Below are 20,556 nucleotides of genomic sequence, written 5' to 3'. Positions count from 1 at the left end.
CCCCAGTAGATGTGCCCATCAGGCCAGCGTGGCCTCAAGCTGCAGTGCAGACCCAAGGATGGGCAGAGCCATGTGCATGGTGCCAGAGGGCCCAAGTGCTCCAAGTTCAAGGCACAAAGTAAGAGGCTGGCTCCTCCACCCCTCCTGTTCCAGAAGCTCACTCATGGCCCAGCCGCTGGCCCACACCCCACAACAGGGCTGGCTCCTGCCCCGATGTCTTCCTGTACCATCAGACAGGGCCTGTGCTGCTCAGAGACACTGCCTTCTCTCCTGGCTTCAGGGCTGTGGCTCAAGTTCAGAGGCAATGAGCCCACGAGACAAACCACCAGGACTATCTCCCTGGATTCTGGGAAGACACTATGAAGGGATTTACAGAAGCTGTAGCCTCCTTGAGGATCATGTCTTTTCTTTTCCTTTTTTTTTTTTTTTGTGCTGTGGATTAAACCCAGGGCCTGGAACATGCTAAGCACCCACTCTACCGCTGAGCTACTCCCCATCATGGTTATGTCTTTTCCACTCTTCTCACCTTCTTCCCCACGCTCAGGATTATTGCCAGCCCACAGAAGCGCTATAGAAATGAGAAGAAGGCACCCTCCTCCCTCCAAAACAGACCCATCCTGTGGGCCCAGCTTAGTGCAGATTTCTAGCTTTCACTCACCCCCTAGACCCAGCAGCTTGTAGAGTAGTACATGGACCACATGGCAGACTAGGGCAGTCCTGCCCAGACCTGGATGTGATATCCCAGGATCTCAGATTCTGCAGGAGAAAGAAATAGGGGAAAACAAATAGAGGCTGAATCACAAAGCTTCCACTCTAAGAGTACTTTACTCAGGCTAGTCTATTTATCTTCAGTCTTTAATAAAGGAGCCCTGTGGCACAGCTAACAGGTGTCCCCACACACCTGCTACCAGAGCCCTTAGTTATCCTCTACTAAGAGGAAAACAAGTTCCTGGGAACCATCCCCTCCCTCAGGGAGTCTCTGGGGACACACACAGAGTTCCTTCCATCTTAGTTGAATCTTCCTCCTCCTGAAGAAAGCTTCATTTCAGCAGCCTCTGCATCAAAGAGGAGGACTGTTCCAAGGGCAAATATGACTGTTAGTCAGCTTCTGTCTATGACAGAATACCTGAGACAGTCAACTTACAAGGAGGAAAGGTTTATTTTAGCTCACAGTCCATGGTTGCTCTCCCCATTGGTTTGGGTTTATAGTGGCACAGTCCATCACGGTGGGAGAGTGTAGTGGAGGAACTTTTCTACCTCAAGGTAGCCAGGAAACACAAGGAGAAGAGGCCAGGGTCCAGTATCCCCTTCAAGGGCACACCCCCAGTGACTTAACTTCCTCACTAGGCCCCACCTTTTAAAGGTTACACCAGTTCCCAATAGTGCCATCGTCTAGGGAACACATGGGCCCTTTGGGAGGCCCTCAAAATCCAAATTGTACCAGTTACCTCCCATCTTTTGGCTTCTGCTCAGGCTTTGTTTGGCAGACAAAACAGGAAACCTCTCTTTTTTAAGGGAAGGCAGTGATAAAACCTGTAAAACTGAAAAATAAGGAGGTTAGATGAGGTCAGCATTTCTGTCTTTCACAACTGTTGAATTGAGAGGTGCCTTCTTGTTCTGAAATTCAACAAGTCTCTGTGAGCTGACATAATGGGAATTACATGCATTTTTAAATTTTAACTCTGGCTGGTTTTTCATATTTTAGCTGCCCCTGGATTAAGAAATACTTCTGGAATAGATTCATCTTGGAAAAAAACTGGAAAGAACAGAAAACTGAAGTCCAAGCGGGCCAAGCCTCGGGATTCCTCTGAGAGCACAGGGTCGGGTGGACCCATTCCCCACCGGCCCCCACTTGTGGGTCTGAATACCACAGCCTGGTCACCTTCGGACACGTCCCAGTCCAGCTGCTCTGCTATGCCCTTCCCCACCCCAGTGCCAGCTTACTCACTGCCCACGTTCCCAGCACCGGGAATAGTGCCAGCATCAGGGACCATGGCCACCCCACCTGCGGCTCCCCATACCACCTTTGCGGTGCCTGTCATGCCTGTGAATGCCCAGAACCAGTTTGCAGTCCAGCCCCTGCCATTCACTGTGGCCCCTGTCATGGCCTTCATGCTACCCAGCTACTCTTTCCCACCGGCAACCCCAAACCTACCCCAGGCCTTGTTCCCCAGCCAGCATCAGATTCCAGGCTACCCCATGCTCGCCTCTGAGATGATCCCTGCCTCACAGCCGGAGTTCTCCAGTCAGACCTCACTCCTCAGGCAACCATGCACTTGTTCAGCCACCCCGCCACCTTCAGCCATGGTGGTGGCCACAGGCAGGGCCTCCCCACCACTCTTCCAGTCCCGTGGCAGCTCACCCCTGCAGCTCAACCTGCTGCAGCTGGAGGAGACGCCTGAGGGCAGTGCTGGGGCCACTGGGGCCTCCGGGACCACAGGGACAGCGGTGCTGGACTGCATACCTGGCACTTCTCGGGACCGGCAGCCAAAGGCACCTCCGACAGTAAGGAACCTCTGATGCCCCTTCTCGCAGCAGGCAAGCATACAGCATACTGGTGAAGGTCAGGGCCAAGCCTCAGCACAGGTGGGGACGTCTGGTACCACCCACCAGAGTAGATTATTTGGAGCTTTTTATTGTGTGGAATCTGAAGGAAGGATGAAACACTGGCAAATGCAGAATCCAAGTAGCAGCATGTACTTTGTTGAGAGCATTTATAGGGCTGGAATTTCTAAGTAATAAATACAATCAGGTGAAATTCCAGACCTCAGGCTCAGGAGGGCAGAGAACCTGACTCCAGCTCACCAAGAAAGAGTAGGAATTCTGTCCTCTTGCCTGGAAGCTGATGTTGCCCAGTGTCCATCCTCCAAAGCCTGTAGGTTCACCGGTATCAGGTTCTTTCCCAGTTAACGTGTTTGGGAAGAGTTAGGTGTGTGGTAGCATTAGTCCAAGTACAGTCTGTTGCACTCAGAGGAGGGAGCTAGTTTGGGGGATGCCCTGCCTTTGTGGGGAGCTGGGGTCTAAGAGTCCTCTTCTGGGAGGAAGGGGGTCCTTACCATTCTCCTAGTACCCCTTCTATCCTGATTCTCATTTCTGGGTCCTGGGGCTACCTCAGGTTTCCCAAGGCCAGGGAAGCTCTCTGAGCCAGTCCCCTTCCTCACTGCCAAGACAGCCCCACTCGGGTGCGGTGTCTCAGCCATCGTGAGGAGGAACTGAGGGGTGTGGACAGCATTGTCCTCATCTCTATTGCTCATGAGGTCTGGAACCTGGAACCTCAGCTCCACAGTCTGATGCCTCTCCTAAAGCACAGTTAATTAGATTGCATTTGTACGGCACTGGCCTAGCCCCACACTGCAGGGTCTGTTTATTTGATGCCCGAAGGACGGCCTCATTCTCTAGTACGTGAACCACCCAGCTCGCTCCCTCTACCCTGACCCCACTCTGCACAACTTTACTGAGTGTGTTGTGTGATTACTGAGCCCTGTGAACAGTAGTGTCTTTTTCTCCCTGTCCCTAAAGTGCAATGAGCCCTCAGACACCCAGAACAGTGATGCCCTGTCCACATCCAGTGACCTGCTCAACCTCCTACTGAATGAAGACCTCTGCTCAGCCACAGGCTCAGCACTGTCTGGGAGCGGGGCCTCTGCCACCTCAGACTCTCTGGGCTCCAGCTCTCTGGGTTGTGATGTGTCCCGAAGTGGGGCAGGTACGTTGCTCCCAGGGTACAATGGGGCTCACCTGGATGGTTCTCACAGGATAGTATGTCCCAGCACCTGTGCTCAGGGTTGGCATTACCCAGCCACTCTCCAAGTGGCCCTGAGCCACGGTGGTGCACACACGCTTATGCACTCCTCTTGACCTGGCTCTCATGGCTTACCAGCAGGGAATGCCCTAGCAGGTCAGAGCTCTGTGTCCTACCTGTTTGCTTCTGATTGCAATGTCACTCAGGCCTTATGCCTCTCCCAGCCCTTTGTTGAGCCATCCTTCCAACTCCCCGGGGTGGCAGGTTACCCTCCTGAGTGGGTTGCACTTGTGTGTATACATGACACCTACAAGCCTTTACTGACCAGATTGTTCAAGTGTGATCCAGAGTAGTGATGGTGGAATCACACAAACCGTCCTCAAGGTCCAAGCTCCCCTTCTGCCCTGGGCGAACATTTCCTTGCCCTTGGCCCCAAGACCTTTCTGCCCAGGTGTGCTGTCTGGAGGTGCCATAGGCCAGGTCCTCTCCTCTTAGGACACTTTTCTGCTGGTTTCCAGAGTCAACAGACAGCAGGAACTTGGGGAAAAGGCCAACATTCTACGATAGTGCCCTGCCTGAGCTCAGGGCCTCTCCAGGCAAGAATCACCTTCATGGTGCTAGTGGATATCCTGTATTCCAATCTTCCAGATCATTCAAGAATTGGAAGTGAAGGGAAACCCAAGCCTCCAAAATTGACAGGAAAGGTTATTTTCATGTTTCCTGTTTTTAAAGGCAGTAGTGACACAAGTCATACCAGCAAATATTTTGGAAGCATTGACTCTTCAGAGAATAATCACAAAGAAAAAGTGCGCACGGCCATGGAGGAAAGTGAGCACTTCATTAAGTACGTCCTGCAGGACCCCATCTGGCTGCTGATGGCAGATGCTGATGACAGTGTCATGATGACATACCAGCTGCCCTCCCGGTAACCACGGAACTTTGCTAGGAACCTGGAAGGGCTGGGGTTGAGGAGTTCCCAAAAATGTCACTCAGACATGGCAGGACCCCCTTCATAGGCCTGTCTTAGATTAGTGAGGGTGGCAGAGAGAAGCAAGGCCAGCAGAGCCCTGCAGGGTGACCAGGTCAGTTAGAGCCCTATGGAGTCACCTCCCACATGGTGCCACGCTTGGTATTTATGGTACATTTGTGGCAGCATTGTCTCTTGGACTCTGTTGCCCTGTCAGTTGATGGGATAAATGGCCTGTCAGTCTGTCTGAGAGTTGAAGAGGTCAAGGGTTGAGGTGGGTGATCTTAGCACAAGGCTTTGTGACCCTGGGTCTGTGCCCAGGTCACCTTTGAGTCAGGTGGAGCTGGACATGCTCCCTGCCCTTGCAAAGGACTCCAGGTAGAGAAGCTGGGGGAGAGGAAGACAAGAAGGAAGGGTAGCCCTGTGGTGACAACAGCCAGGCCTCCGGTTGGGAGTCAGGAAGACTGGGGACTTAGCTCCAGGACAGCTGCAATCCAGGCCATTGTCATCAGGACAGAGGTGCTTCTGCTTCCTGTAGTATATATGGTGAGAGCAAGCCTGGGTAGCATATTACTTCCTAGGGAAATAAAATTACCTTAAGCAAGATAATTTATCTTAAATAAAAGGAAATTTGCATTAAGCAAAATCAATCTAAAACTACATTAATATTGAAAGAGTTGGTAGAAAATGAGTACATTCTTAAAAAAAAAAAAATGGGCTTGAGGCATGGCTCAAATGGGAGAGTGCCTGCCTAGCAAGTTCAAACCTCAGTTCAGCCACACACACACACACACACACACACACACACACACACACACACACACACACAAAAACCTTCTTCAGGCTTTGTGAAACTTGTGTCTAACTCTCCATGAAGGGACCTCGAGTCTGTCTTAAAGGAGGACCGAGAGAAGCTGAAGCTGCTGCAGAAGTCCCAGCCCCAGTTCACAGAGGACCAGAGGCGAGAGCTGCTTGAGGTCCACCCCTGGATCCAGACAGGCAGCCTGCCTGCAGCCATCGATGTGAGGGTAAGCTGTGAAACCCACCTTCTGACATGACATTAAAGGTTCACACGGGGGACTTGCTGTACATCATCACGGCTTTTCTGTTGATTTCACATGTCTAGAATTTAAAGGTTTTTTTAAAATTTTTTATTTTAGATAAAGTGAAAGAGCCAGTCATGGTGAGTCATGCCAGTATCCTAGCCTCAGGAGGTAGCGGCTAGAGGATCATGAGTTTGAGGACAGTCTGGGGGACTACATAGTGAGACTCTGTCTCAAAAAAGAAAAGGAAACAATTAAACCATGTCACCTCTCAGCTTGAAATCCTTTCTCAGAGTAAAATGGATGCCACTCTCTCCTGTCTCACCTCCCATTTCTCTTCCCTCCCTCTCCTTCAGCTGCCCCCACACTCACCAGGCAGGTACCTGTGCCGGGATCTTTGTATTCGCCCTTCCCTCTGCTGGGAATTGCCTTTCTTCAGAGGGGCTAGGCTCACAATGGCTTCCTTCCAGCCTGTTCTTCACAGGCCTCTGTATGGATGTCTTTGCTGCAGAGCACATGGCCACAAGACTTAGTGTCTCCACTCAGTGCCTGTGCACTGTCTCAGGTCACTTTCATGGGTCAGGAATTTGATTGCTGCTAAATTGGGTGGTTCTGGCTCAGAGTCTCTCATGAGGTCAAGGCAAGATGCGGCGAGGCTCCCATAATCTGAAGGCTGGAGGCTGCCTCTAAGAGGCTCACATGCAGGTCTGTTGGTGCTGGTTGTGGCCAGGAGGACTTGGTCCCTTGTCCTGGGTGTTTGATGTCCTCTGGACATGGCAGCTGATTTCCCGGGAGAACAGGAGGAAGCCGCAGAGCCTTTAAGACCTAGTCTCAGAAGTCATCTACTTCCTAAGTCCAGCCATTCTTAAGGAGCAGGAAATGAGGCTCCACTTGTTGAGGGAGGAGGGGCCGAGAACATGTGGGTTATGTGATACTGTGGCCTTTTCTGAATGTCCATTTAAAACCAGCCCTTCCCCACAGTGCCACATGCCCTGCTCCAGGAGCATGGCACTTTTCATCTGAAATGCTATGGAGCACCTCTGCTGTGGTTACTGGCCCTGTCCTGACCAGAAGCCTGCTCCCTGGGGCAGGGATTTGCTTCTGCTGCCGGCTGACTCAGGTGCACACCTGACATCTGTCACCTGCACCCTGCTTAAATGACTACAGCAAAGATCTCGATCTCTTACTTCTTATGATGTCATCTTTTTTTTTTTTCTTCAAGGAATGTTTTTACTGTGAAAGCGAGGAAAAAGTCAACACTTGTGTACCTTACGAGGAAGACGTCCCTTCCCTGGGACTCAGTGATGCATCAGACACCAAAGAAGAAGAAAGCAGACATCCCCTGAGTCCCAGGAAGGAAGAACAGACATAGCTCCCAGCCCGACAGCCAGTGACCTGCATTAGATGGTGCTTGGAAGAGAGGAAGATCTTCACATTTGTTTCTAATGAAATGAACAGATATACTTATGTTGCTTTTTTTGTTTTAGAAAAAGACCGTAGTTTTCTGGTGACTTAAAACTGTGGAGGAGGGGGAAGGTTTAGGAAGAAATACGTTTTTGTATTTAAACATAAATATGGAGTTGGGGGGATGGGGTAAGATTTTGGTGGCTGTTGAACTTGAGGAAGACTGAGACCCGCTGTCAGGGAAATTGCCACAGTTCCCTGAGAGGTCCCTTGACCTTGAGGAGACCTCTGTGCAGGGCACCAGTGTCTACTGGCCCCTGTGATTGTCCTAGACTTCACACCAGGCTGTGATGTGTGACAAACAGCCAGAAAGCCATGTGGGGCTGTGAGCTGGGGCTCCAGCCCTAGAGCTTTCCCAGGGTGTTTTGGATCAGATCAAATTCTCTCCTGTCCTGGAGACTGCTTTGTATCTAGATTATCACTTCGTCCAGCCAGGTGTGTGTCACATGCCAATCGGAGAGCAGTCCCTCTCCTAGTTTCCTTTCAGAGCCTCTCTCACTAAGTGGCATGGAGCATAGTTTGACTGCTTTGGCTTGGGGCACTGGAACCATAACATTTCTGTCTGACATGGCTTTTGTTATTAAACAGAGTTGAAGTGTTTGTTCAGGACGAACAGCGCCTAGGAGCCTACTGTTTCTGTGACCAGTGACATTCGGTTAATGCCAACCCCACGCTTTGTGTATTTCTACATGGTTCTTGTATCCTTTTTAGACCAGCATGACCGGTTGTAGAGAGAAGCCTCATCAGTCCTCTCGTCCTATCTTTTTGGTGGCTTCTCTCTGTGCACCAAGCTTTGACTGCCCCTTTTGGGACCTGTTCCTGGTATTTCTTCTTTGGTTGGAGCCTCCCAGACATCAGCTTCCTGCAGAGTGCAGCTGTGGCCACACTTCTGATTCCATCAGTATTTTCAAGGGTGTGGGAGCTCAGCCCCCCCAGTGCTCTGGGCTGGCTGCCCTGCCCACCATATTTCATGAGCCCCACGGCACCTGGTGAGGCTCCAGATCTCTGTTGTGACATCTGCCCGTATTGCTGAACACTAGGGGAGAATGAAGCCACTCTGCTCCCCTTTACAAAGCCTCCTGGCAGTACTACACATCCCAAAGACTGTTAGGAAAAGCTTAGTATTGGCCCTGGTGTGAATGAGAAGTCACCACTGATAAATCAGTAGACATAAAACTGGATCAAATCTGTGGGGCTGAAAAGGAAGCCAGGTTTTCCTTGTTCTTCCACAGAGAAGCAGCTACGGGAAAGGTGGCGTCTCCTTGCATTGCAGTTGGGCTGCCTAGTAAAACCATTTATGCCTAAATATTAATCCTACTTTTCATAAACACAACAACTCTTTTTAAACAAATTTATGAAGTAACATCATTTTCTGATACCCAAGATAAGGTAGTAGCCTGTTTTTATAGAAATCAGGTATTATAGACCACTGCCTCTCTCGACAGATCCTACGGGACTATATGAGGGTCTATGGCTACACTGACTTAATGTCCCTAAACACAAAACTGCCAGAACATTCTCTCTACTGTTATGAATGTTTACCATCAGCACTGTTCTGTTATTTAACGTATGCTCATTGGTTGTTAACTGCTAAGAAGTTGACTCACTAGGATAATTTTGTGAATCTGTTTACATGATGCAAGCATCCAGTCCTGTTTTCTTTAGAATGTGCGCTTACACGGGTGTCACAAAACTTGTTCTCTATTTTAAACTGAGCCTTCTTTTTAATATATTCCTGAGGAGATATGTAAATAAGCTCTCCAAGTTTGTGTGATGATTTGTTGAGCCTTGCCGGACAAATGGTTTGTTTGTGTGCAAACCAAACTTCCTCACCCAGTGCAATATATTTGTGTGACTGCTTGTGTCTTTTTATGACTTTTTTGCCTTTTAGAAAATTGGTAAATAAAGCGAGTATATTTTTATTTTAGTCATATGTTTTATTTTTGTGGTGCTGGCATCAAACCCAGTACCTCATGTACTTTAAGCATGTGCTCATCTAGCCCTAACCTAACACAGACAAAATACTGGATAGCGGGGAGATTATCAAATGATGTTTTCCAATAGAGCTCCAAATATTCTATAGTAGGAACTCTTCAATCCTGAAGGCTAACTCTGCTTCTCTTGTACAGTTTCCTTCTGGCTATTCCTGTGTGTGTGTGTCTCACACTCATCTTTCCTGGCCCAATTCACAACAGGCCACAGGAGTGAACTCTGATGCAGAGCTAGCCATGCAGTCCTTTTCCCTTTTCATGCAAACGGAGAGCTGTGACTGCTTGGCTCAACCATAGACCCTCTCCACATTCTGCCTGACCCCAGTCACCCACTCTGTCCCCTTCACCCCTGCCCTGTGTAGTCTTGTCTACCTGGATTGGTCACAGGACTAAAGGTGGAGAAGTCAGAAGGATGCCATGCTGGAAAAGCTCCATGGACACTCTTGGCAGAATCTCCCACCCTGGCCCTTTTTATAGTGATGAAATCTTGTGAGACCTTTCCTCCAGCTGAAGAGGCTGCTCTTCTTCCTCCCACTGTCCAAACCAGGGCCCTGTGGTCTAGAGCACCAGGATAAAGGATCCTGGACCAATGCCCAGCCTCTGGGAGGCTCTCTGAGCCTGACTGCCAAACTCCTAAGTACTGATGAAGGAACCTGAGGCAAAATTCTGGTAGATTCAACTGTTTGAGTGAACTTCTGGGTGCCTTTGGAGGACTCTTGTACTTTCTTTACCATAAAACCCTGAGGGCACTCCCTCTCCTTTATGTTCAAACCAAAAGGAGATTCTCCGAGCAGCTTGGGCAGATTGCCCACGAGGGACCTGGACATCTGCAGGCTGGCTCCTGCCTTTGTTCCCCTTGGGAATTTATGGCCTGCCACTCCTGCTGCGAACTGGTCCCCATGGCCACTGCTTAGCCTTTCTTGGCCTCTGTTCCTGACTCTAGGAGGATCAAAGGGTCCAAGTGCTCAGGAAGTCTGTGCTCAGGGAACTGTGAAGGCAGGATGGTCCAAGGAACAAATGTCAGGAAGTGGGTCAGGTGTGGGAGGTGGAAAGAAGGAAGGAGGGAGGGCCTGGTTGCCCCTAGACAGAATAAGAATAGCCAGGCTTCTGAGACACACAAAGCCCAAGCCAACTGACCAATGAACCCACTAAAGGAATCTGCAGCTGACTTTGCAGACAGGCCCTCAGGCAACTTCCAGTCTACCTAAGAAGGGTTTGCTCTACCCTAATAATGCTCTTTCCTCTCAAGAGTACTTGGTTACCGTAAGGCATGTCCCAGTACTTCATCTCTTTCCCTCAGTTCCACACAGCATTCTTCAAACTCCCCCCCAATGTGTCAGACAGGGCTTTTGAGGGCCCGAGCCTTTGCTGCAATATCTTGTCTTTGTGGGGGTTTTTTTATTATTATACATTTTTATTAAGATATATTATTATATGGGGGGATTCATAGTGACAATTCTGACTAGACTTATATTGTACATTATTTACATTGTCCCATTCTTGTGTTTTTATAATGCTAACTTTATATCATACCCCATAATCATAATAAGCTTTCCTTGTCTTCTCTATAGATTGATTGATTCCAAATCTATGAAGTATTCATTGTTGTGACTATGAAAGAAGTATTGGCTCCTGAGACAAGTGATGTGCTCACATTTCCTGGACAGATCTTTGTTCCTCCTAGAGTTCCTAGTTGCCTTTCATTTTTAACTTCACCATTTGCCTTTATCAGGTCCTCCTTTGCCCCCTACCTTCTAATTCCCCAACTGATCAGATGTTCTCTGGACCAATCAGGTCCAGAGGCCTGCCCCAGAGCCCTGCCCCAGAGCCCTTACCATGTTGTACCAATATGAGCTACCTTTCAAGGAGAGCATTCTAAATGTGTTTGGCCTTGTTCACTTGGCTAAAGAGTATGAAATGATTTGTAAACTTGGGAGTGCAAGAAATATTACTGCATGAAGCCCTGAGTTCAAGCCCCAGCACCGCAAAAAAAAAAAAAAAAGAGAAAGATTGCTGAGTTTTAGTTTTCCCTATCTCAAAATGGTGGAACTTAACTGAAGGGCATCTTCTTTCCTGGAAGATGACATCTAAGTGGTAAGATCACAGACTGGCTCTAGCCTCCACTGGGATCCACCACTCCAGTCCTCAGACTGTCAGCTCACCACCTGGAGCCAGAGGAAGGGCAGTAGGGGGTCTAAGCAGCTCCTGGAGCATGGGTGGGAGAAAACCAAGTTTTTTAGCTTATGGGGGAGTGGATTAATGGTAGAGCACACCCAGGTGATTGACAATAGGCTGGGAAAAGTAGGGGGAGAGAGAAGGGGAGCTGTACAGAGAGGAGCAACTCAGAGGCAGAGTAGGAAAAGGTGGGGGCCAGAGAGGTAACTTTGGGGAACTTCAAACCTCTCCCTCAATCCATCCTACCTGAAGCCTTTCTGGACCCCCTGGTACACAGTCAAGAGAGGGCTGCCAGATCCATCTTCAGGAAGGTGGAGGAGGGTCTTCCTCCCAGTCCTGCCACCCTGCCAACTACTGTAGTCCCTGATGCTCCCCTCCCCCTGCGGCCTTCCAGCCATGCTAGAAACACCCCCTCATCTCCCCTACAGCCCCAGCTCATGCAAGGGGCCAGGGTCTGTGCTGAGGGTGCTGGGAGGTGGTGAGAGGTCCTAGGCCCTTGGAGGAAGGGCTCAGAACAGCCCCTGCCAATCCCAGCGCAGGAGGGTAGTTAGGGATTGGGTGAGGACAGGGGCTGCCGCAGGGGCCAGCACAAGGCTGATGGCCTGGGACACAGAGAACACTGGGACCTGAACAGTGAGGAGACAGCCACTGAGGAGGGCTCAGGGCTGCTGGGGCGGAAGGCTGGGTGTGCACCAGGGGTAGGTGCTGAGAAGGCATCTCGGTGTACGGGCTCTGCCGGGCGGCAGCGGGGGCCCAGGCACGCAGAGCCGGAGCAGGGCCAGGGTCCCCAGGGCGCTGCCCGAGGGCGCGCGCGGTCCTGCCGCCTTCGCACCCCCCCGCGGCGAGCGGGGCCGGCAGATGGACGGCCGGCGGCGGGGGTCGCGGGCGTCTGGTCCACACAAGCACGGCCGCCGCCGCCCGTGGGACAAAGCGGGCGAGACAAAGGCGCGGCCAACACCTGTCGCTCTTGGCGCGGCCGCCGCTTTTCTCCGCCGAGGCGGCTGCAGCTGCCAACTGTCACGGGCATCAAGTTACGGGGCCAGACGGCAGCCCGGAGGGCGGACGCGGGAAGGACGGGAGGAACAAAGCGGGGGCGCGAAGACACTGGGAGGGAGGAAGGCCGGGGGTGTGGAAAGGGGTGGGGGCCGGGAAAGGATGGGAAAACGGGCGGTGGAGAGGCCAAGGAAGGCTGGGGGTGGGGAACGAGGGCGAGGAGGAAATGAGGGGCGCTCGAGGGGTGGCGGGAGGGGGAGTTGGGGAGGGCAGATGGTGGGGGGGGTGTAGTGGACGAGTGGGTGACCAGGGAAGGCCGAAGGCCGGCGGTTCGGGCAGGAGCGTCCGTGGACTCCGCCTCTTTAGGATTTTGGTGCCAAATTCTCAAAGAGGACCGCTCCTATCCCTGCCTCCCCATTGGACCCCCACACCCCCAGGGACCCGAAGCCGGGAGCGGACTGGAGACCACGAACTTGACTCTGGTCCCTCCTCTCCAGGAACCCGCCCTGGGGACTGGCGCTAGAGTGATCCTCTCCGGAGGCACCTTTGGTGAAGCCAGGGAAGGTCGAGGGCATGCTTACGGGGACAGACGGAGGGAGGGAGGGAAAGAAGGAGAGAGGCTAAGAGGGATGGACTCGTGGAGCGAGTAATCGACGTCTAAAGCCCTGCTCGCACGCACGGCGGATACCGAGTCCTAATCAACAGAGGGAAGAAAACCCCGGGGTCAGCGCCCCATCCCCGGGTGCCGCCCCCATAGAGAGGGCAGGCGGCTGCGTAGGGGGTCCCTCCCGGCCCCGCCCGCCAGCTGCCAGCCAGCAGGGGCGGCGGGGCAAGACAAAGCGCAACGTTCGCATTGGCCGCAGCACGCCTTGTGCCTGGCAGCTCCTGGACCTCACAGCCAATCAGTGAATTGAGATGCAAATAAGTTGCTATAAAATGGGCGGGGCGCCGCGGGCCGTAGGACAAGGAGCGAGGGCTCGGTAGAGATCGCTGCCGGGTGGCAAGGGGTGCGGGCCTTCGTCGTGCCTGCCGAGCTCCCGGCGGTGTGGACCATGGCTCCGCCCCTGGCGCCAGGCCGGGACTGTGGGGGCCGGGAGGAAGAGGACGCCGGGGAGGCGCGCGGGGACCGCAAGGTGCGGGCCGGGGCCTCGGGCGGATGGGCGAGTGGGAGGCTGCTCGGGGCCAGGGCTCAGTGGCCCGCTTCCCACAGGCCCGGAAGCCCCTGGTGGAGAAGAAGCGGCGCGCACGGATCAACGAGAGCCTGCAGGAGCTGCGGCTGCTGCTGGCGGGCGCCGAGGTGCGGCGGGCGGGCGGCTGGGGTGGGCGCCAGGGACTGGGGGGTGCACCCGGTGCGCGCGGCCCGGCTCACCGCCCTTCCTCATCCGTGCAGGTGCAGGCCAAGCTGGAGAACGCCGAGGTGCTGGAGCTGACAGTGCGGCGCGTGCAGGGCGCGCTGCGGAGCCGGACGCGCGGTGAGTGACTGCGGGGCTCGGGGGCGGGGGTCTATACCCGGGCGCGGGGCGCGTTCGCCCAGCCTGCCTCTCCCCGGGACAGAGGACATGTCCTCCCGGCGACCCTGTCCTGTCCTGACACGCCCTTGACACACGCGTGTCTCCCGGGGGAGCCCCTCCCCGACCCCGCGGGCCAGGCGGGCCGGGCCATGGCAGTCACCATTCACGGTACCGCGCGGCTCTCTCCCTCCCACCCTCGGGCGCAGAGCGCGAGCAACTGCAGGCGGAAGCGAGTGAGCGCTTCGCTGCTGGCTACATCCAATGCATGCACGAAGTGCACACGTTCGTGTCCACGTGTCAGGCCATCGACGCCACCGTCTCAGCTGAGCTCCTGAACCACCTCCTGGAGTCCATGCCGCTGCGCGACGGTTGCAGCTTCCGGGATCTGCTGGGGGACGCTCTGGCCGGCCCGCCCGGAGCCCCCGGGAGAAATGCCTGGCCCGTGGGAGGGGCCCCTGGATCTCCACTGCCCAGCCCCCTAGGTCCTGGGGACGACCTATGCTCCGACCTAGAGGAGGTCCTGGAAGCTGAACTAAGTCGGGCGCCTGCTGAGGGGCAGGACTTGGTGCCCACAGCCTTGGGCAGCCTCACTGTTCCCCGAATAGCCCAGAGTGTCTGGAGACCTTGGTGACCAACACTAGCCAGGGACCTGTGGGGGTGGCCATGGCCTTCCCAAGCTTTACTCCTTCCCTGGGGTTCAGATGTAATGGGGTAGGGCCCAGGGTGTGACACAAGTCTGCCCTCCCCCCTCCTCCAGTGGATGGCTTTCAGGACAGCCCCTGATAACCAACAGTCAGCCGGGCCCCTAGCCCTGTTTCTGGAGGGAGCTGCTTTCATGGACCTACAGCTCTGAATGAAGGGAGAGAAAAGCTACAGGGAGAAAGGGAGAATCTTGGAGATCTCCCAGGGCTCTCCCAGCCTTGTCAGGCACTGTAGGACCTTGGAGGCAGAGGAGGCAGGAGCAGTGTAAGCCTCTCCTCAGAGCTGAGCACGAGTGTCCAGGTAGCAACACTGAGGCCATGGGAGCCTTGGCCTGAGTTGGCACTTCAGCCAGGAGACCAGGAGAGGCAAGCACATTCTGCAGTGTCACTTGGAGCTGCTCTCTGTAAACCTTGTTTGTAACACACATGAGTTTGTGTATTTGGTTGCCATCAAATGCTCTGAATGAATTAAAGATTTTTGGAGTTAGCAACATGTAACATCCTGTCATCAATGTGTCAGAGGTTTGATTGCTAAACTAAGCACATTTTTCCTGTGCCCAGAGCTAGCGAGTGTCTTTTAAGATCTCTCATCCTTTGTCAGTGGGGTGAGTTGGTGTAGTGGCAGGTCCTCACGCCTGCCTTCTTTTCCTGGGAATCGGGTGTCTAGGACTCTGTTGACAGGGGGTTTGTCTCAGCCTGTTCCTGTACTGTTTCTCTTGTCCATGAATCTCCAGTAATAATAACACTGATACCTAGTTGTTAGCTCTTTGGCTTGGGGGTGTCTTTCAAAGACCTGGTTTAGGATCCATGAGTATGACACAGATGTCAATGTCCATCTGCTGTATTAGGTTGTCACTTTTTTTGTAGGGAGCTTCCTCTTGTTACCACTGACTTCAGGGACAAGGAGACCTACCAAGTTCTTGAACCAGGAGGTCAGATGGAAATGTTATTTTCCCCAGACAGACAGTATAGACCCCAGACAGACTAGTATAGAAGGTGTCCACAGGGACACAGATGGGGAACAGGCCCTCTTGGGTACCTTCTGTCTCATGTGGCTCCCAACCACATCCAGAGGCTACTGCAGTGACTTCAGATGCCATTTGGGGAGCACTAGCCAGGAATGCTTTGGAGGAATACCTCTGACATCCACTGGGAGGTGGTCAAGGGGAGCCTGTGCTCGCCCTGCTAGGTGCAGGAGGCTAACCTGGGGCCAGGACCTGCCTAAAGTCAGAAGTTGCTGACCTAAAGCTGGCCCCTTTGCAATCCTCGGGCTCAGTGTAGGGGGTGAGAGCTGGTCTTACCTGCGGCACAGCCTAGGACCACCAATTTCCCTATCTGCCTATTTAACACTGCCTCCTTTCTCTGCAGCCCACTTGCTTCATCACAGGCTTCCTGCTAGGTGTTCCATAGCCTGGCTTCATCCTTCCCTGAGAACTGCCTCTCCCCACACCGCTGGTCCTTTGTAATAATTTTCTATCGCAGCCACTACAAATTACCATGAACTTGGTGGCTTAAAGCACATGTTTTGGGGCCAGGCATGATGGTACATGTCTGTAATCCCAGCTATACAGGAAGCATGGATAGAAGGATCTGGTCCAAGGCAGCCCCAAGCAATTGAAAAATAACTAAGGCAAAAAAGATCTGGGAGTGTGGCTCAAGTGGTAGAGCACCTGAATAGCAAGCTAAAGAGCCTGAGTTCAAACCCCAGTACTGAGACTCCCCTCCTCCCTGCAAAACACACACACACACACACACATTATCTGGCAGTTGTATAGATCAGGATTCCAACACCGTATTCAGTGGGTTCAAATCAGGGTGATGGCAGGCAGAGCTGCATTGCTTTCTGGAAGCTTGAGGGTGATCCACTTCTTGCTTGAGAAACTACCCACAATCCTGAGCTCCTGGCCCCTTTCACCATCTTCAAAGCCAGCAGCATGGTGCACCTATCTGTCCTTGCCTCCATCAGCCTGTCTCCTGCTGGCCCTTTCTGCTCCCTTCTTTTTCCTTCTACTTTAAGGATGAGGCCTACCTGGAAAATCCAGACTAATCTCCCTAATCTCAGTCTTTAACTTAATTCCTGGTCACAATTACAAAATCTCTTTTGCCATGTAAAGCAACATATTCACAGGTTCTAGGGATTAGGATGTGGATGAGGGGTTACTCTGCCTACCACAAACACTGGCACCTAGGACCAGTCAGTCACTCTGCTTCCCATCAAGAGGGTGATGACTCAGTGGCTCTGCTGTGTCCACTGCATTCATTTTTCCTCCCCTCTGGATCAATTTTGTCAACCTACAAACAGGCTGTAATACATCCACCCAGAAGGAGAGAGAAAATTCTCTGGACCTGATGTTCCCTGTCAGCCTCTGCCTTTCTCTGCTCAAGAGCAAAATTCCTCAAAAGCATCATCTACACTGACTGTGTTCACTTCTGCACCTCTCCTTCTTCATTCATCTCTGCTCCTACACTGAATGCACCCTATCAAGATCTCCAGTGACAAAGCTGGGCATGATGGCACATGCCTGTAATCCCCACACTCAGGAGGCAAGGCAGGAGTATCATGAATTCCAGGCCAAAGGACACAGTAAGACCCTGTCTCAGAAAACTCTAGTGGCGCTCCTGTTTCCAATCCAGCGGTCATATCTGCACTTTCAACTTCCTCAGACTTTCTTGCAACCTCAAGAGCACACACTCCCCACTGTCCTACCTCACTAGCTCTCCACGTCCGTCCGTCTACTGGAGTCTACTCTCAGCTGACCTCTAAATGTGGGTGTGTTGGTCCCAAGGCTCTGTTCATGTAGTCCATTCCTTTCCTCTCCAGCCTACTAACTCCCCTATTCTCCTGTCCACTCAGTGTCTCGACTACGATGTCAAATGGGCATCACAAGCTTACGACATTTCACCCCCAAATGCACTGTGCTTCCCCAGGTGGCGCCGCTTGTTAGCACCCTAGGAAGTTTTCAAATAGTCTTGAAGCCATCCTCTCTTTCTTTTCCTGCCATCTCACTCCATGAGCACTACTTCTGAATTCTATCTCCACTTGGCTGTCTTGCCAAGCGGAGAATTCAAAGCACCCTCGTTCTAACCTGAGCCCAGCAGGCTTCTCCCCTCCGTCCTAGTTCACTCCCGGCTCTGATCGCGAACTTCAAGGCTCCTCTCTGACCCCTCGCTATGCCCTGCTTTGCACTTAGGCCTTTGCAAGCGACCCGAGAGCCGAGACCGGCCATTCTTGCTCAGCCCCGCACGCCCTGCACTTGGGCCCTTCGAGACTATTCCGAGCAGGCATTAGGAAAGCCGAAACGATTTGGCAGTGAGGGAGCCAGAGCTCAGCAAGCCGGGGACAGCCGGGATCCGACGGCGCCCAGCGCTCGGATACTCTCGGAAACGTTCGGAGGAGCTCGGAAGCGCTCGGAGACGCTGGGCGGGAGACGCTCACTGGAGCAGAGGCCTTGGCCACGCCCCTCCGCGTCTCCACCCCGCCCGAGGGGAGCCGCGGGGCCTCCTGGGAGATGCAGTTCCACCGCACTCCCAGAGCCTTCCCGGGGTCGCCGGGTACCGTTGGTGCCAACGACGTCAACGGCACCAACGGCGCCCGAGGGCCTCGCGCCGCCCACTGAGGCGTCGGCGGGGCTGGGCTGCATCTCTCCAGAGTCCTTGGGGCAGAGAGGAGGCGTGGTGGCGTTCCGCCCTGGGCCACCGCAGCCGTGCGCCGCCGCCTGATGTGGAAAAGTGAGGCCGAGTCCGTGGGGTCCCCGCCTGGAATGTGAGTAGAACAGCGGCGAGGGAGGTGCGGCCGGGGGCGGGGCGCACTTCGGGCTGCGGGATGGCACTCGGTGGTGGACAGCCGGGTCTTACCTGATTGCCAGTGAGTTCTGGGATTTTAATAGTACTGGGAAGCAGGAGGTCCACCTCCTGGAAGCTCTCAGGCTTTCTGCTCTGGCATCCATCCTCACGGGCAATACTTTTAACCTGCGTGTGGATGGCCCTTGCAGGTCCTGTCCTTCGTTATCCTCAGGAAATCGTGACTGTGCTCTTAGATATCTGAGTCAACAGCCGCGCCGTGGACCTTGTCCTTCCTCCCTTGTCGGGCGCCGAGGCCTTCAGCTCCAGCCTTCTGTATCTCATACCGCGTCGAGGTCTCCTAGTTACTTATTCTTCCCTTCATTCTGACATTTTTCCTTTCCTCACCTCCCTGCTCCTCACAAAACTGCAGCCACCTTTCCTGCCATTCCGCCGAAAGCTGCTGGCGGTGTCCAGGGGACAGCAGCCGCGGACGTGACCTGAACGGCGCAGCCACCTTGGGCACCTTTGAACACTGAGCTGTCTAGAATTTTCTTGCTTTTCCTTCAGCCGTTCCTTTTAAGATTCTAGCAAGGACTTGTCTCAGCTAGCCTTTGTTACTGTTCCACGTTTCTTTCCCAGGCCTTCTATCTCTAACCTATGATCTGTATGAGCTCCACGGCCCCCGCCACTGTGTCACTAACTCCAAAAACTACTCCAGCCTGGTCTCCTCTGAAGTTCTCACAGAATTTATCCAAATGGACTGATGAGCACCTCCCAGGTATCTCATAGGTTCTTCAGGCTCAAGGTCAATCCACACTCAGCTTTTCTGCAAAACCTGCACTTTTTTTGTGTTCTGGATCCCTGAAAGCAACATGGCTGACCTCACTCCCAGGGGCCAGAAACCTGACAGTGAGAGCCCCTAAATTCCTCCTGCAGCCCCACTCTGCGCAGGTGTTCAGGAACTGTTGCATCTGCCTTCTTAGTGGTCTGACTGGAGGAATGAATGAATGTGTTTGCGTCCTGTATTCTGTCCTTTTCTGCCTACTGCTGCCACCTTAGCTCATGTTCCTATTGCCTGTCTGGAGAACGGAGGTGGTCACTCAGAAGACGCCCTGTATGGAGTGTCAGCTCCTGAACACTTCTGAGTCACAAAGTGTAGGAGGCCAGGTCTCCCTTCCTGTGGGCCAACTCAGAACTTCTTAGCTAAGCCTCTGAGCCCCTTCCTCACCTTCTGTTCACCCCTTTGCCAGGCTTTTGTTTTGTTGCATCGCCAAAACCCTGCTCTTCTCTGCTGGCCTTCAGGGCTGGCTCAGAGAGCACCTGCTGTAGAAAACCTTTCCCAGTTCTGAGTAATACATAATATGATGGGCCTATTTACATACCAGGAAGAAATATCAGTAAGGTTAAGGGCACAGTGAATGGTACTGTGGAAGCAGGGTGCAGTTTCAATGCAGTTGATCAGAGATGGCCTCCTGGGTAGCCTTTATTTACGCACAGAATGAATGATGGCTCCTGAATCTATTTGACACCTTGTTATTGCCCATAGGTTATTTATATCAGGGTTCATTCTTTTGTTTTGTTTTTTGATACTGAAATTTGAACTCAGGGACACACTTGGTAAGCAGGTGCCCTACCATTTGAGCCACACCCAGCACTTTTGCTTTAGTTATTTTTCAGACAGGGTCTCAATTTTTTTTCTTTTGTCCTGGGACTGGTCTCAGACTGTGATCCTTCTACCTGTGGCCTGCCGTGTAGTTGGGATCACAAGTACATGCCACCACACCTGGCGTATTGATTGAGATGGAATTTCATGAACTTTTTTGGCCTCAAAACACAATCCCCTTGATCTCTGCCTTCTAAGTAACTGGGATTACAGGTGTGAGCCACCATGCCCTGCCCTGCCCAGGGTTTGCTCTTATAATGTTGGGTTTATTCTGTGTGTTTGGAAAAATGTAGGATGACACACATCCACCAGTGTAGGATCATAGGCAGTATGTAGGATCACTGCCCTAAAAATTCTCCATGTTCTGCCTATTTATCCCTCCCTCTCACCAGTCCCAAGCAAGCACTTATGTTTTTACTGTTTCCATAGTTTTGCCCTTTCCAGACTATTATATAGGATTTTTACATCAAAATTTCCAAAGGAGGGGCCAGGCAAGGTGGTGTCTCCTTGTAATATCAGCTAC

The 20,556-nt window shown here is 52.8% G+C and overlaps 3 protein-coding genes and 1 long non-coding RNA gene across 12 annotated transcripts in view; 3 read left to right on the top strand and 1 right to left on the bottom strand.

Moving 5' to 3' along the window:
• Positions 1-9,138, top strand: part of Per2 (period circadian regulator 2) — a 41,533-nt gene extending 32,395 nt beyond the window's left edge. Inside the window, exons 19-23 of the mRNA XM_074072122.1 lie at positions 1,706-2,505; positions 3,520-3,706; positions 4,475-4,667; positions 5,587-5,737; positions 6,975-9,138. Of these exons, the coding sequence (XP_073928223.1) occupies positions 1,706-2,505; positions 3,520-3,706; positions 4,475-4,667; positions 5,587-5,737; positions 6,975-7,124 (1,481 nt within the window). The 3' untranslated portion in view covers positions 7,125-9,138. The remainder of the gene's footprint in view (positions 1-1,705; positions 2,506-3,519; positions 3,707-4,474; positions 4,668-5,586; positions 5,738-6,974) is intronic.
• On the bottom strand, positions 653-19,102 carry LOC141422677 (uncharacterized). Its single transcript, XR_012447439.1, has 3 exons — positions 18,443-19,102; positions 1,449-1,541; positions 653-756 (listed from the first exon to the last, which is right to left on the bottom strand). It is a non-coding gene; the product is annotated as an uncharacterized lncRNA (long non-coding RNA).
• Hes6 (hes family bHLH transcription factor 6) lies at positions 13,316-15,085 on the top strand. 3 transcript variants are annotated; one of them, XM_020174504.2, is made up of 4 exons: positions 13,316-13,508; positions 13,586-13,672; positions 13,766-13,847; positions 14,093-15,085. In XM_020174504.2, the coding sequence occupies exons 1-4, from the start codon at positions 13,428-13,430 to the stop codon at positions 14,515-14,517; spliced, it is 675 nt and encodes a 224-aa protein (XP_020030093.1). In that variant the 5' UTR covers positions 13,316-13,427; the 3' UTR covers positions 14,518-15,085. The 3 variants fall into 3 exon arrangements, with proteins under 3 accessions (XP_020030093.1, XP_020030095.1, XP_073928238.1); XM_020174506.2 differs by having other exon boundaries at positions 13,766-13,807; positions 14,093-14,361; XM_074072137.1 differs by lacking the exon at positions 13,586-13,672.
• The window catches only part of Ilkap (ILK associated serine/threonine phosphatase), a 49,649-nt gene continuing 47,184 nt past the window's right edge, over positions 18,092-20,556 (top strand). For 2 of the 7 annotated variants that reach the window (XM_074072129.1, XM_074072127.1), the window contains exon 1: positions 18,099-18,350. The gene's annotated coding sequence lies outside the window, so the exon portion shown is untranslated. Of the gene's footprint in view, positions 18,351-20,556 lie in introns of all 7 variants that reach the window. The other 5 variants (XM_074072126.1, XM_074072125.1, XM_074072128.1 and 2 more) reach the window with 4 other exon arrangements.

This window comes from Castor canadensis, chromosome 4, assembly GCF_047511655.1.
Source record: "Castor canadensis chromosome 4, mCasCan1.hap1v2, whole genome shotgun sequence".
In the NCBI taxonomy this organism is placed as follows: Eukaryota; Metazoa; Chordata; class Mammalia; order Rodentia; family Castoridae; genus Castor; species Castor canadensis.
This window is presented reverse-complemented; position numbering and strand designations above follow the sequence as displayed.